The sequence below is a fragment of the Trachypithecus francoisi genome, unplaced genomic scaffold (genome assembly GCF_009764315.1).
Source record: "Trachypithecus francoisi isolate TF-2019V2 unplaced genomic scaffold, Tfra_2.0 Lachesis_group0, whole genome shotgun sequence".
NCBI classification, from domain to species: domain Eukaryota; kingdom Metazoa; phylum Chordata; class Mammalia; order Primates; family Cercopithecidae; genus Trachypithecus; species Trachypithecus francoisi.
This window is the reverse complement of record NW_022681453.1, coordinates 23830011-23847178: the sequence shown is the minus strand read 5'-3', so window position 1 is coordinate 23847178 and position 17168 is coordinate 23830011. Positions and strand designations below refer to the sequence as shown.

Here is a 17168-nt window from a genome sequence, read left to right as displayed (position 1 = left end):
AGCACCAAATTGGAAAGATGACATCATTCATTTACAGTCTTTATCCCATGACATGCCTACTCTCCAACACCTCATTTTAGCAGACACATTTAGGACTGCATATAGCATCTTGTTTAGCTTGTACATTCTTTTATGGGATACAGTTCAAAGGTAGGGAACTTTAGGCTTGTTGCTGGTAAGAAAATAATCTCATAAAATCACAGGAGCTTCCCCAAAGGATGAGGATATTACGATGTTTACAATAGCAGAATTATTATTTGTTCATTTAGGCTCCATCCTTCATTCTCGAGCGAGTCCCTTCCTTCTTGCCCACAGCAGACCTTACAGCTCCCCTCAGGCTCTCAGAATTCTATTTAGAAGAAACAATTCCAGATTTATTAGTTCATGAGTTCAAAAGTACAGGATCCTGACAATACTGGAATTTTAGTTGTGAACGCCGAATTTCAGAATCTCATGTGCAATGGCAGACTGACTAAGGGGAATCTCGGTACTTAGTCTGCAGCAGCTCCACTGACCTGCTCTTTCTCACAAAGCATAACTTGCCCATTGGGTCTTCTGACACCTTAAGTAGACAAGTGAAGGATGGAAATGCTCTCAGCTGCCAAAGGTTGCCTGGGATTTTTTTTATTTAATTTTAAGTGGATCTTTCCCTCTATTTTTATTGTTTTTATTCATATACACAGTTTTTTTTAACATTCACTTTGGGGGCTTTCAAATATTGTACACGTTTTTTCAAATGGAATGAGTAAATCATGAGACATCCTCTGGCAGATAGAATTGGGATGTGAGGTGTTTCCAAAACTTAACAGAACCAAAGCATTTTATGGGAAATCTCTTTCTACCTGTTTAGCTGTTTGCCTTTTCTGCTAACAGCAAGACAAGGGAAAAAGCCTAGAGATTGAGAATTGGATGACCCAGAAAATCTCCATGTTCTATGTCAAGAAAGAGACTCTCGGGACTGAAATCTACACCTTACCTTTCTAGCTGCCAAATGAGGATAATAATTGCTCCTGGGAAAGTATTGAGAATAAGTTAGATTGCATGTGAAAAATACTATAAGAATACCCAATGTTAGGTCCAGACTTTTCTTTATTGTCAGTGTGTTATTTATATTACATAATAAAACTCTAACTGGTTGGAGGCTCTGCCAACCCCTGACTTCTGGCTCTCTGAAAGTACTGTTGGTTCATTGTCATCTTAAGCCACCAGTGGGATTGTTATGGCAACTCATGAAATGTCCTCAACTCTCCGTGACCCTCCCTGCTGGAAACAAACATGCAGCTTGTCTCTAGGATGGCAGCATCCCTCAAAATCATGGCCCCTTCATTCTTTTGGTCACTCATTACAGCAGCATGTATTGTATATCTACATCTGCTAGGCCCTATGCAAGATTCTGGGGAGAGGCAGACGAAGGAAATAGCTTCAAGGTCTATGGACATACGGACAGATAAATCTGTGGTTATAGAGCCATGGTGCACAGGAGGCATGTGTCACCCAGGCTCAAGGACAAGGTCAGGATAGTTTGAGTTAGCCAGTCATAGAAGTTAAAGGTGAAGAAAGCGGGCCAGGGAGGCATTGCAAGCAAAGGAAGCAGCACATACAAAGGAGGAAAAATGTCTTATAGCAAACAATAACAGCAGTAACTACAGTAATGACAGCATTTGACTTTCATTGCCAGTTACTGGACTGACACTTGAAGTCCATCATATCATTTGCTCCTAGCAGCAACCCCAAGGAAAGAGGCACTATTACTCCCATTTTAGAGTTGAGGAAATTAAGGTTTATAAGCAGTTTACTCTCTTAAGGTCACATACCCAGCAAAGAGGTGGAGCCAGGACTTAAATCCCTTGAATCCAGGCAGGTCTATCATCAGACCCACATTTCCTGACTTTCTGAGCTGGATAATTTTGTTTGCTCTTTTCCCGTGGTCTTTAGGCATTTTTCTAGATTCTGAGAGCCTGTCAGGCCAGTTTATCACTGGTCCGTTTCTTGCCTTGCATAATAAAGCAGTACACTTCTATGGCCCTGGGGTTTTAACCATGACTCCAAGTTGCCTCACGTGACAGGCATCATGGATTGTAAATTAGAGTGGTCAGTTCTTCTCCCATTGACTTTGTACCTTTTGCTCAGTTCCTTCAAGGAAGAAAATCAGTTAAAATGTCCATAGAGAGCCATTTCCCAAGAAGTCATCATAGCAGTAAACCATCTCCATCAGTATTTTTGCATTTGGCAGCTTTTGAGTGGATTTCTCTGCCTTGTCTTGTGAGACCATTGTTTATCTGTAGTTCTGTGTTTCCACCCGGCCCTTCCCATCTTTCCATCCAGGACTTCCATCTCCAGCTTGCTCTAGAGTGTCCGTCTAGAATCTCAGTCATAATTGTTGGTACTCTGCGATTGCAAGCTCACCCTGGATCTCTGTGATTGCTTGACAATGTAAAGCAAAGCACCTTAGAGTATGTCCATTTTTTTCCCTTTTAAATCACAAGGAGGAAGTACATTAACATTTACAGATGTAACATAATAGCTTTAAGGATGTGACAAAGCTTTTTTCACCAAAGTTAATGGCATGGTGCTTTCTTTATTAAGTTTCAACTTGACTAACAGTGAAAATTCCTGAATTAGGAACAAAAGGATCCCTATAGGTACTATAATTATGCCCTGAATCTCTGACTGATCTTCTAGCTCCTGATGGAATCTTCCTTGGTTTTTGTTCTGCACAGACCCAGAACAGAATGAAGTTGATGGCAGACAACTACGATGAGGACCATCACCATTACCATCATCACCACCATCACCACCACCATCGATCTCCTGGGAGGTCGCAACATTCCAATCATAGGCCCTCTCCGGACCAGGTCAGTTTCATCGCTGCTTACCTCCAAGACCCCTTTTACCCTTTAGATATTTTAAGATAAAATAAATAATCCTCAAGAAATAATAAACAGCATAAAGTGATACGTTCTTTGAACTGAAACTAATAGCTTTGGTATTTATTTCCATCAGTCAAGGAATCTAAATGTTTTTCTTTCTCCTTCCTCTTTAAGGTTTTGTCTTTTCTTGTTTATGTTATGCATTTTCTTTCCTCCCCTCCTTTCTTCTTTCATAGATATGTAGTCTATTGCTGGCTCGGTATCTCATGGCGGGTTACTTTGGAATGTCTTTTTCAGAGTTTTAAGAGAAAGCACTTTGTTTCCATGAGCTTGGCAACCAGAGAAGCCTTGAGTTTGCTGAGCACTTTCCTAGAAAATTCTTTAGTGATGCAAATTAATGGTGGGGTAAAACAACAAGGAGAGAAATCCGTTTTGCTGGTGTTTTAGCCAGTGAAGTCAAGGAGTCTGGTTTATTTGATTTGGACCCTATCTCCTCCCTTGACTAAGTAAAGCACATGAAAAGATGGATTGACAAAAACAAAACCGCCTGTGGTTTTACAACAATATTTACATTCACCCACCAAATGCAAAAACTATTTACAGTGTTTAGTATTAAAACTCTTGAAGGTGAATTTTATGGAAATTAGGAAATTAAATGCAAACTAGCAGGATAATATAGTCGATATGAGCAATATTTCTTACTTCATTGTACTAAGATTCCCACCTCCCCCTGCCCCCATTTTTGGTGATCCTAGTGCAACTGATACGTTTCCATAGATGGGAGCAATAGGTAACAAAATAGAACCACTGGATAGGTATGCACTCTTTTGGATATGGCAGGGTGAGGGCTTGTCAGAATTACCTGTGTGAAGAGGCAGTTTAATTGTTTGCTGGGGGAGGAGATACTTGTGATGCTCCTAAAACTTTTCAGGTGGCTCTGTTTCCTTTTCACCTCCTGTTGCTAGCATCCCAAAGAAGTTAAGATTTGAAGTTTCCAAGATGTTTTACCTGGAGTACAAGTCCTGGGGGAGCTGTTTATATAGAACACAGCATTAGAAGTTCTCCTGGGAGCTGTGCAGCGAGGCAGCCAGCACCAGGAGGCTCCCCAGCCCCTGAGCTTGACCTGACCTTTGTACCTGGAAGCTTTTGCCCTCAGAGATCCCAACACTGCTGAAGCTGTTCACACAGAAATAATCTAGATTTCTGAAGCCAAGTACAGACAGGGCATGATTTCATGTTTTAGCTGCCAAAATATGCTCTTGATTTGGAGATCTGAAATACGGAGAGAGGTGTCAATTTCTTGTCATTATCTTGTATATCTGTGTTTTGGTTTTGTTTTGGTTTTATTTATTCAATTATCACCCTTCATCATCACCACCACCACCACTACCACCTCCCCACCTTTGCCTGCCCCAGTAGACCTGGCATCCTGCTAACTAAAGCAACTCATTCTCATCCCTGGTCCCTGCCCTTTTCTCCTTGGCCTTCTCTCAGATTGGGAGAGTATGAGGTTTTATTGGTGGGAGCCTACAGTCCCCACTTTGGCCATTCATTCTGAGCCACACATACTAGAAGACCATCCTGAGTTCCCCCACTCAAACCCCAACAGAGAGAAAAACAGAGAGCACCCTAAGAGTAGAAAGAAGGATTTGGAGCCAAGTCAGGGGAGTGGGTCACCCAGGGACCTGCTGAGATAACAAACCAGCTTGTCTCATCACAGAGACACATATGCTCATATGTTCTACTGGGAATGAAGCACCAGAGCACATCTTGTGAATGATATTTCTTACAAAAGCTAGGCTCCTGCTACTTTTCCAGAGAGCTGTGATCACAAACTAGGGTGTCTCATCTATTTGGTTGACTCTCATGTTTGTCCACCGACACTAGAGGTTGTCATAGGGTGGTGTCCTTCCCAGAAGTGTTCGCATTCCTTGAAGATTGTCTGGCTAAGGCATATTGTTGAGACCTTTGGCACATGCTTCTCACTACTACTATTAGGAAGATGGTGATGGTCTTTCACTTTCACATCTACCATCTCAGTGAACACTCTAAGCAGCCGATGGACATAGAGGCAGTTAACCTCATCCCCTTCTCCAGATGAGAAAGCCGGGGCCCAGGAAGTGGGTGAATAGGCTGGAATCCTGTTCCGAGTTCCTAACCTAATTCCATGGCAGCCATGATGTGGCACTTGGGGAACAGCATGATGGGCAGAACCCCTGTCTTCAAGGCATTTGCTGTCTAGTCCTAGAATAAGAATCCAGGTCATCTGATGTCTTGTCCAATTCTTTTCTGGTTCATGTCAATCAGAACAAGACAGATAAAAGGTAGCTCCAACTTAATTAGGGGCCCATACCTTAGAAACTTATTCTGTAGTGGGGTTCACTGTGAAAGTAAAATACTCTTGACCAGAAGGGTATTTTTGTGGTTTTAAATTGAAGTCATCAAGTCAGTAAGGCTCCTTTGCTAGACTCTTCTAATTAGAGAAGGAGAGATTAAGCAAGGAACCCTAGTGTGAGAGTAGATTGGCACCAGTGTTGGAGATGGTTGTATCTCCTGAGCTGGATGCCCCTTTTGACTGGGCATCATAGGTCTAGTGGAATGATGCGTTCCCCTGTACTGAAGATTTCAGATTTGGTAATCAACAACTAGTATATCAGTATATGTACTGTTATCAATCTAAGTCCCAGAATAAAATCGTTATCAATGGATAATAGTTATCAATAGTTATCTTTCCCAATTGATTACAAACCCTACACTTAATTGCGTAGCCTGCATACACTAATACATCTAGGGTACATATGAGTATATATTTCTTCTTAGGAGAAAAATGACAGCCATATGAAAGCATGAGAGTCCTAATAATGGGGTGCTGTGGATGAGATTTTAACTAAGTGTTCATAATGTACCCGTGTTAGCTGACCTGACTTAAAGGGGAAAGTTCTCTTCCAGGGATTCCTGATTCCCTTTCTGTGAATCTTCCAACACTGGACTTCCTGTGGCCCTAAAGACTTGACCAACAATGACTTACGGAGGAAGGGCTATAAAATGTTGATATTGCCTCTTGAGCTTTGTTAAGAGATCAGAACACATGAAAATGGAGAAATAGGAAAAATCAGTTGCCTTGTTACTTTTCCAGAAAAACTCATTTTTCCTTAGGTAATTCAATTTAAGTATTGCCAGGTACTTACATAATTATATTCTTTTTCCATTTCTTCCATGTTCCTTTCTTCTTCACTATGATTTTTCTTGCTCCTTAAGACAAACTGAATCCAAGTATTATAAGTCTAGACTAGCATTTCCCAAAGTAACTTTTAGAGCATTAGTCCCATGAGGAAAGCCTTGAAACAAAGATTCTCTGGGCAAAGAATTTTGTGAAAGTGCTCCGTATTATAACTCTATCTTCGAGCTTCCTGGAGCAATTAGCAGATCAAAGGATCTAAAAAGTCATATAAGAAAGAAAGCTCTCCAATTTAATTTAATCCAGTATTTCCCAGACTTATTTGATTATAGATTTCAGTAACATCTGTCCTCTGAGAAATATTGTTCTCAGAGTATCAGGTGAAAAAAGAGACTACCCATTTTATAACATGACTGAACCAGTTTCCAGCAGTATTTTTTATCAGAAGGTGGGATTTTCAGACAGCTTCTTGCTTTACACAACAGAAAATGGAAGTGCCTCTTCCATTCATTTCCTGGGATACCTTCTTAAAGGCACTGACATCTGAGAATGAGTGATCCCAAGAACCTAGTAGATCTAAACGAAGGGAGTCATTAAGGTTGAGGACCCAGGATATCAAGAATAGTCATAAATACACAGCTCTTCAGGGATTACTGAGGAGGTGGGAAGATTTGGAGAAGGTGTAAGAGAAGTCAGTGCAGTGTGGCAGTTCAACAATCTAGCCCCCTACCTGAAAAAGAAGCATTTAATAGCTGGTGGGCTGTGACCCCTAGGATGGTCACAGCCATTGAATATGTCCAAGTAGAATATCCGGACAAATCCCAATAATGTCTTGGGAAATCCTTCAAAGCAAGAAGTGGCCATGGGGGCAGACAACAAATATTTCCCATGACACAAGCTGCTCATGTGTTTTGAGAAACAATAAAGTCCAAAGAGTAAATGAAACATGCTGGAGACACGTTAGAGATGTTTCTTAGGTTACCAAGATTGATTTCACAAAGCCAAGTAGAAATTCAGCTTTTCCTAAACATTCTCTGTACCTGTTGTCATCAGTCTCATCTGTCATTTTTTTTAAATAGTATCTCCTTCCCTGCCTTAAAACATATCAATGATATCAAGTCTTTCTACTTTCCTTTTTCTAGGCATCATACAAGTTTTACTGTCCCAGTACAAGTCATATTTTATTAAGCTCATTCCAGTGGCTCCCAGGTATATACTAACCTGGTGAATAAGAAAGCAGAGCATTAGCATGAGGTCCACACTCCAGCCAACTTAAAATGTCGGGCACCATGCAGGCTACCCTTTGTGCATCTAGGACTCACATTTCTCTTCCTGGGTCTTGGATTGGGTGTTAGGTCTTCAAGGACCTGGATCTCACTGCTTGTTTGTGCAAAATCTACTTCTATTTGTTAAAGCACTTGCCACTCTAATTCTAGTTGGGAAGGGCCTAAATGACAAAGAACCTAAACATTTTGGGGCTGGTAACCTCAGAGTAGGCAGCCACTTTTGAAAGTCAAAAACTCACAAGAGAAAACTCTTCTCTCCTCTTCCTCCTTCATTGAATGGAAATACTCGCTCATAGGTGTTGGAGAGCTCAAGGGATTTTGACCACCTTTAAGACTTTCTGATCATATTTAAGTTTTAAATTTCATTTCACATTTTACTTACAGAAAACCTACTTCTAAATGAGGGCTATGAGTTTAGGAGCATGGAGACATGATACTTATGCGATCAATTACAGAAAAATTTGGTTGAATTTCACATTTTATATTCAGATTCTTTGTCACATGTTCACACGTGTCTGGCCCTTACTAGGTACTCTGTAAATGTCTGTTGAATGAACTGCTCCTATAGTAACTTCGGGAAATAGGAAGGGCAGATGGAAGTATCCCCATTGTATAAGTAAAGAAACTCAGAGGTTGTTAATGATCCAGAGTCACAAAACTGAAAATCAACAGGCCTCAGATGAAAGCCTAAGTCTCTGAGTACTGCACATTGGTGGCAAACCTCTTGGATACATCTAAGTAACCACGTGTATTTGTGATTGCACAACTATGATGGATCCACTTATTCTTGAGTGCAAATGTGCGCTTTCTCTTTCCCATTGAATTGTAGTAAATTTTATCCTATTTTGTTTATTTTCCAAAATTGAATTAAATGTCATCTTGGCCGGGCGCAGTGGCTCACGCCTGTAATCCCAACACATTGGGAGGCTGAGGCAGTCAGATCACCTGAGGTCAGGATTTCGAGACCAGCCTAGCCAATGTTCTGAAACTCCATCTCTGCCAAAAATACAAAAATTAGCCAGGTGTGGTTGTGAGTGCCTGTAATCCCAGCTACTTAGGAGGCTGAGGCAGGAGAATCACTTGAACCTGGGAGGTGGAGGTTGCAGTGAGCCGAGATCGTGCCATTGCACTCCAGCCTGGGCAACAAGAGCGAAACTTCATCTCAAAAAAAAAAAAAAAAAAAAAAAACAGAAAAAGAAAAAAATATCATCTCATCTGTTCTCTTTCCATTTGTTCCAGCTTTCATTGTCTTTATTTCCATTCTTCTGTTTTGTGAATTTATTCCTTCCATTTCCCCCCATTTTCCCTGTTCCCCTTTACTCTTCTCTATTCCTGCTGTCCCTGTGCCAACTGCAAACTCTCCTGCTTCCATAGAATCACCAGAATGAGAGCCTCAAGTAGCGGAGAGACTGGCCCGGAGGGGAAGGGGAATTGCTCTGGACCACAGGGGGTTCTTGGCAGTGGATTGCCAGGACTCACATTCCCTTGCTCACTCTCCCCTGAGCTTCTGAACATGCAAGGATCTGGAGCAAACCATGCCCCCAGAGCAAAAGAGGGGATGCTTTATTCTGCTAAGGGCTGCCGTCAGATCAGCCAGGGTGCTAGGGGTACTTTCAGAGAGCGACTTTTCTGTGGTAGAAGCTAGGTTTTCCCTTTTGCATTATGAACTTTAAGGTGTCTGTACATTCTATGGATCTAGTCCTAGGAAATTGATTGTCCTAATCCTAAATATTATCCACTCTACTTGGTAATTTCCAGAATCTGTCTGTGGATATAAATAGTAATCCTTGGTGCTTTTTCTGCTGCTCCTGATGACTGTGTGGTCCCAGCATGTGTTGGCTCTCAGCCAAGGTGTGTGTTTGTACCATTGGACATATTTCAGAGCATTGAATGTTCACTTCCATTTTCTGCTGAAAATTCCCGTAGAATTCTACTTGGGACACATGTTGTTTTGCCATAAGCCATCAAATTTCTTGGTTACTAAAGAACCCATGCCTAGATTTGGCCTTCTCTTCAAACTGGTGGTCACAGAACTGATACATAGATTGTATTTTAAGATATAGTAAAATGATCACAGTGACCTATTTATAACGGTTGATAGGAATCTGCTTTTCCTTTCTGTGTATAGATTCTGGATTCTTGCATACAGGCAGATGCTTAGAGTACTGAACCTATACTCTGCTTCAGAGAAGCTGCAGCACTCACTGCCTTGGTTTTGAGATTTCTAGTCCCTAAACATGTTCCTTCTCCCCTCTTTCTACAGGCAAAAGAGCCATAAGGTAGAGTTGGCTCAGAAAAGAAAAGCAGGGCTTTTGCTGTCTCACCCTCCTACCCATGTCCGTTCTGCATGCACCTGACCCTTGGGTACTGCTCTCTGGTAGAATTAGTCAGCATCCTATAAGAGCATTCCTCAAAGAGGGGAATTTCCAGCCATCCCCGCAATTAGGCCCTCATTGGTGTTGTGGCTGGAGGCAGGTGACAACTCCAGGCCCATGTGTTTCCTGGCCCTAGATCTTTTTTCATAAAACCCACCTGCTTTTGTCCTCCTTCTGCATTTTGTGTTTAGTCCACAAGAAGTTGGTGGGGCCTCACAGTCCACCAGAAAAATGAAGCAGTCACAGCAGCCCCTCCTGGGCCACCAGCTCAAGGCCGTGGGATCCCCTACTCCCACTGAGCCCCTCTCTGTGAATGCAGGGCGAGCTTTCGTGATTGATGCTCTGCTTCCCTTGCACTTTCACCAGCAGATTAGTCAAAGCGCAGCCCTTTGAACTCTGACAGACAGGCAAGGGGTCCAACCTGCTCTGTTGCCCCCAGAAGATGAATTCTGTATATAGAGTTGTTATTCCTAGCTTTTGCTTAGGGAGGAATAAAAAGAATTTATTTTATGTTTTGAGGTTAACTGAATGTGGGATAAATGTATACATAGCATCCTGTGTGTATATATGTATGTATCACTCTATGTCAGATGAACTGAGGACTTTTCCACATATGGAAGAATTTCACAAGATCATGTTTAGCTAGAAACTTCTCTCCCTGACTTCCTCTGAGTGCATGTTTGAATATACATTATATATACATATATATGTATGTGCACACATAAATATATTTTCATGTTTCCTCCACTGAAGAAAAATTAACACCGTATATCAGGCCTCACTGAAGTATAGCTGTGGAACATACAAAACACCAGGAATTTTTAGTTCCCCATGATAGTAACCTGGTAAGAAAAGTTACATATTTTAGGCTTTTAATGTCAGTTTTCCAACCAAGCTCGTATGTCTAAAGCTTGCCCAGATAAGATACAGTAGTTTTTTTTTTTTTTTTTGCATTGCATATCTAATTTCATGGCCCACTTCTTGGAAGAAGCCTTGAGTTTTGTTTCATGTAGGGATGAAGCCTTCAAATTCAATAACCCGTGAAGAAACCTCTTATTGGTGCTGATGTGTATTGCATGGAAGAAGGGTTCAGAGATTTTGACCATTGCCACTCCTGGGCCAGTCCTCTCAGAACTGCAGCCAAGGAGATCCTGGCATGCATTTTGAAATAGCTCTTGCGAGCCACTTGCCTCTTTCCCAATACTTCTTTTCTCACAAGTAGATTGGAGGATACTGTGTTTAAAACTCAGCAGGTTAAGAAATAGAAAGATATCACAGATGTCTCTTTTTTCTTTATCCCCCAGAGACTACTAAAAATCCCCAAACTACTAAAAAGTGAGCCAGATGGCGTATGTGATTTCCCACCATTGGGAAATAAAAGTGGCAGTTTATTTGTTTGCTTGTTTTTAAGAGCAGAAGCTGTAGAGTAACCCTGCGGTGGCTCTCTGTGAGGCCACAGGTAAAGAAGGAAATAGGGACAAATGTCTGAACTGTTGTTGTGGGAGGTATTTAACTGCCTCCTTCCTCTACCAGCAGTTACATGCTCACCCAACCATTAAGAGCCACAGGAGAGGAAGGGAGGCGGAGTTACGCAGCAGTTGGGAAGCTGGCTTTGCAGATGAGCAGGTTATTGTCAAAGACCTTTAATCTGGGTGTGATGTTAATTCCCTGCATGTAAGCACATGAGGGCACGATTTAATAAGCCCTGCCAGGTAGGGTCTTCATGTACGGGAAAAATGCAGAGCTGCTTAATGCATCAGGATCCTCCTGTTAGAAAAGGATTTTTCCTTAAAGGAGGTTTGAGCCTATTGAAGATTTCATTCAGTCTTACTCTATTTGGGGTAGAGTGTTTTTTTCTTCTTTCTTTTACTGATTTGTCTAGGTTTTACACCTTGTTTGCAGTATTAGGGTTACATTAAGAGATTTGTTGCAGTATCCTTTGAGTCAACAGGGGTTTTTCAGACATAGCTTGCGCTCCCCAGCTTACAGATGCAATGCATCTTGGCAACATTGGAGGGTTGATCTCTTTTCAACTTGCTGCTTTAATCCAGTCAAATTTGTCTAAGAGGCAGCACTTCAGCTCCCCCACTGAGAGGGGGTGGCCAGCCTTGAAATGTCGGGAAGCAGGGAAATCCATTTTATATTGCTGAACACCATTGCCCCTCTTTTTTTCTATAACTGAGGTAATAGGGATCATGTTTGACTTAAAACACTGCAGGCACTTGCAGCACTCCAAAGATAAGGGACCAGCAGAGGAAAGGGAGTAGGAAACGTCCTTTAAACCTACCCTGCACACACTCACAATGTCTTTATTGCAGGAAACCACCTTACAGACCAATAGCATTTGAAAAATTCTGATTTGGGCATCCATCTACTAATGATCTTAATAATGTCAATTTTGAACAGCCCAGAGATTCTAAAATATTTAAGAATCATTTTGTACACCATCAGATCCTTTTTAGACACACCGTTTTGCCTTCAGCCTTAGTTTAATATCAAATAATTTGTTTTACTAGTAATGAGCTATCAACGCTACCAACAGGAATGATATGCCTAGTTATATTGGTCTAAGTCTGTAACATCCACAAAGTGGTTTAATTTACATTCTCGAGTGTAATTTGCACAGCAAACCTATGAAGCATCAGGACCAGGACATGGTAGTCCCATTTCTTTTCTTTCTTTCTTTTTTTTTTTTTTTTTTGAGATGGAGTTTCGCTCTTGTTGCCCAGACTGGAGTGAGTGCAATGGTATGATCTCAGCTCACCACAACCTCCATCTCCCGGGTTCAAGCAATTCTCCTGCCTCAGCCTCCTCTCATTGTCTTTTTTAAGCAGCTGAGGAAATGAAGAGTCAAAAGGAAATTTGATTGCCTACCATGAAGGAACCAGAGTCATGTTAAAAACACAATTTTCACTGTGTTTAACAAAGCCAAATGTTAATGACTGATCGATGAAGGAGCAAAAATAAAGCCTGTCTTCACTCCCACCCTTTTTTGTGGTTATCTGGCAATGGTTCTGCTTTTAGCAGATGCTGACTTTAAGCTCCCAAACAATATTGTTGGCCAACATAGAAGCGTCCAGCATTTTCTTTTTTTCTTTATTTTTTTTTTGAGACGGAGTCCCAGTCTGTCGCCCAGGCTGGAGTGCAGTGGCCGGATCTCAGCTCACTGCAAGCTCCGCCTCCCGGGTTCACGCCATTCTCCTGCCTCAGCCTCCTGAGTAGCTGGGACTATAGGCACCCGCCACCTCACCTGGCTAGTTTTTTTTTTTTTTGTATTTTTTTAGTAGAGAGGGGGTTTCACCATGTTAGCCAGGATGGTCTCGATCTCCTGACCTCGTGATCCGCCTGTCTCGGCCTCCCAAAGTGCTGGGATTACAGGCTTGAGCCACCGCGCCTGGCCGCGTCCAGCATTTTCATCTTCAGCTGGGTATCTGATGTCCTCGAGCTGAGTGAACTGGCACAGTGCACCAAAGACTAGTTTGTCACAGCTACTTTTGCTTGAAGGAAATAGAAAACCAGTTTCTTCAATTTGCCCTATAATGATGACGCAAAAAAAAAAAAAAAAAATTGAGGAAGCACTTAAAGATGCTATATTAGAAGTGAAGGAAAAGGTTGCCCAAACTTCTATAACATTCTCGATGGCTTGTCAAAGTGGTCTCAGGTGGGTGCCCTGCCTCAGAGTGTCCTTGTGAGGTGAGCTTGCTGAGAAGAACCAACCCAGGCTGCACAGGATCTCCGGTCTGTGCCTCTCCCTTGAGAGACACCCCAGTGTGTCTTTTAAAATATGGACACCTACTGCGTTCCCCCTCAACCAATGAAGTTCCGCTTTGACCACTTGCGGGTAGAAGAATAAACCAGAGATGTGGCTAGTGTGGTGGAAGATGGGAAGAGGCATTCTGAGACACGAATCAACACAATCTTGGCAATTGTAAGGAACTCTGGGAATCCGGGAAGCATATACCTTCGGAGGAATCCAGTCATTCAAAACAGTGAGAACTGAGCCTTCCGTAATTACTCATTTAGAAATATCTAAGTTCCCACATCTGAGAATCATGGCACAGTGTGAAGGAAGTAAAGGTGCTGCCTTTCCCCTCAGAGATCTTAAATGTGTTGGGGTGCTGCTGACATGTCCACGTAAATAGCTTCCACTTGCATGTGAAGACCCCTTTCTTCCAAGAGCCAGAGGGATCCAACTAAGTTGTAGCTTCTAGTTCCAACCAGGGTCTTCAACAGCTTGGAAAGAAGGCAGGACGAAGTTCAATGTACTCTAGAGCTGAGCTAAGCAGAGCCAACAAATGTCTTTTGGGGTCAAAGTGAGCTCTTCTTTTTGTGGCTTCTCGGCTCATATGGTGGAGTCAGTAGGGTGTACTTTTGTGGTTAGACAGACTGGAATTTGACCCTGGCTCCCCAGTTCCTGGCCAGGTATCCTTTGGTGAGCTACCTGACCTCCCTCCCTGAGCCTTCCTTTCCACATCTGCACAAAGAGCCTCCTGACACCTGTGTCACGGGGCCTTGGTGAGCCTCGGAGAGGAAACACAGAAGCCATCAGCACTCTTTCTAACCTGGAGGAGGTGCAAATACACACTGGCTCTTTTCTAGGCCAGCTCAGAAATAAGCTAATGTTTATTTTTAAAAGAACAGGAAGCAGATTTCTGAACCTGACTAGGACTTTCCTATTTGGCAGGGCGGGGTGGGAGTGGTGGTGGGGGGGGGGGGAATCTTACCTGCAAATGGGCCCCAGAGGTTATAATAAATACAAGTCATGTAAGAGTTTATAGCCATACCTGACCCCATCACCAGAACAGAGACATTCATCCACGGACTAAGCATTCCAGGAAGTAGGAGAGATGAAAGACAGAATGAGTGGTCTCCAGAGAGAAGGTTTGGACTTGACCCTAGCAGAAAACCTACTAGTGCCCTGATGAGGCTCGGTGCCCCACTTTTCCAGGCTCATGCCTAAGCCTATTGTTTTCCTTTACACACGTGTCTGTTTTTCCCAGCTCTGGCCAAGCCTGCAGTTGGAAATGCTAACAGGATCTGCTTTGGTTGAGCCCAGGCTCAGGGCACATCATAAATTCCACACTATGATCTTGCTTTCGTGACTTGTGCAGTCAAACTTTGCAAAGTCCTGGGGCTTGAAGTTTCAGAAGTTTTAGAGAAGTGACGAATGAAGTAAGGGTGGGGGCGAGTCTGAAGACTCGCCCACACCAGACCTAGTTATAACCAGGATCATCTCCTTGCACCCCTTCCAGCAAGGAAGCCAGGTGGACCTTCCTGGCAGAGACCTCGGCTGAGTTCCCGCAAAGGCAGCAGGCTATTTGGAAATGATACATCCCTGGTTCTACTCTTTTTCCTTTCTAGGACAGGTGTGACAGTAAGATCCCCATTAGGAAATTAATTCTTTGTTTTCAAGAAAAAAAGCCAGCTATCAACTCAAAGAGAATTTCAGGTGTTCAAAAAAAAAAAAAAAAATCTGGTGGTGGCCTCAGGTTTGCCTGCTGGCTGTACCTAATACTTCAAAATAGTGACCAATTAAAGGTTTACACTGGGCCATTTATCATGTCAGATTATAGAGTTTCTTCTCAGAGCCTCTTTGCTGGAGCTAATAAATGCCCCCCAACAACAACAAGTCTCTTGTCTTGTCAACGATGACTCAGTCCCTTTGCCTTTAGAGCTTGTCACCAACATAGCTGCTGCGAGCAGCCCATAGGTAAGGAATTTTGTTTTATCTCAATATTTAGATAATCCCATTAGGGCACAGCATCTGGGACTACAGGATTTCCATTAAACCCCTTGTCCGTCACATCATCCCTGGAACTGTAGATGTGTCCTGAGGTTATTTGATAGTTAAACCTCCTCCCCTTCAGCATTTGCTGTGTTTTGTGGTCGCTGTGCTCTCTGGGCTTCAGTCCACCTTGGATGTTCCCATCCCCAGATGAACAAAAGCATGCAGATGACTGATGGACTAGAGTCTTTCTTCCCATCCAGATATTTTGCCAACTTGTGGCAGAACGATCACTCACAAAGGACACACAAGGGATCAAACACCAAGCAGCATTCAGAACAGCCACTGCAAAGTAGATTTGGAAACAGAAAAACAAGGAAACACTCTCCCGGGCCTGATAGATGCGTTTTATAACTCCAAGTATTTCTCAACAACTTAGCATGAAGTTAGGGATCAAGTGACACTTGGCTGTTTCTTATTTTGGGGTCCCCAAATTTACATTTCTGTGCAGTAAGTTTGCTGAACAAATTAATATTTGCATACAGAGATGCAGGCAGCGCAGCAGTGAAACAGCTGCATGTGTTTGGAAAGACTTGGAGCTCCCGCACTGATTAGCTCCTGCATTTTTGTTTTTTATTCCCCAAACGGACACTCACTCTGACCCAGATCATTTGGCGATGAGGGTCAATTCATGTTTAAGCTTTGAAGATTAGAGAGACCAGAAAGGGCCACCACTTCTCTATTTTCTTTTAAAAACTTTAAACTTTAAAAAACTAAAAACTTTTAAAAATGCATAATATTCTGAGTTCATGAAAGGAACTTATCCACATTTCTGCCACATTAAATGTTAGCAAAGTTTACATTGGACTGTCATATTTCTTTACTTTATTCACTAGCATACAAGATGTCGATCTGAACATCTGGTTTTTAATAACCCTCGACATCTGGGAGCTCCTTTTTATTCCTATGGTGGACGGGGAACAGTAGTAGTGATATTGGCAGCGTATATTTTCAAACTACAACTCCTGTCTGTTTCAATCATAATTAATTACCACTTTTTAATATATTTAATTTGCTAAAAGTGATTTGCATTAGACCACATTTCACTGTTAAGAAAATAGTAGTAGGTTTTGGTGGCGGTGGCTTTTCTTTTTGCTTACTTTCTTCTCTTTTAAAAATTAAAACCTGATACGAATGGATTTGGAACAAAACGAATGCATATATGATGTTGGGTTTTAAATATGAAATGAAATAAACTGCTCTGCAAGGAAAGTTATTTTATAGCTATTTAAGAAGAAGTCAGCAGTGGCTGTAGGCTGTGTTTTAGAGAAAGCCTCCTATTTTGTTTTGTGACTTTGGCAAATCATAGCATCTTTCTATGCTTGGAGATTTTCTACAGCAGCAATTTTGGGGGTCAAGAATCTTACGATGAAAGCTAGGGCCTCCATCCAGAGACATATATTTGCACACATACTCAACAACATTCTTCATTGAATTTCAAGGGGTTGCTAGGCCCCTTGAAACCCATTTATGAATGCCCTAGGGTCTTATGCTGTAAACTTTCCTCCTTTATGAAGATGAAAAGGAACATCAAATTTGCTTTTCTCCAGGGACAGAGAGGAAGTTAAATGAATGTAAAAATACATTTTTCCTAAGTCACGTAGGGAAAAGGGAAGTTTCTTGCCAAGAGCAATTATTAGACTGTTTAATAATAAATAAACACAGATAATTTTT

General features: G+C 42.0%; 1 protein-coding gene across 1 annotated transcript in view; it reads left to right on the top strand.

The window, feature by feature from the left end:
* ERC2 (ELKS/RAB6-interacting/CAST family member 2) overlaps positions 1-17168 on the top strand; it is a 1005625-nt gene that overhangs the window by 794868 nt on the left and 193589 nt on the right. The window contains exon 16 of the mRNA XM_033210156.1: positions 2721-2855. Coding sequence (XP_033066047.1) covers positions 2721-2855 — 135 coding nt within the window. The remainder of the gene's footprint in view (positions 1-2720; positions 2856-17168) is intronic.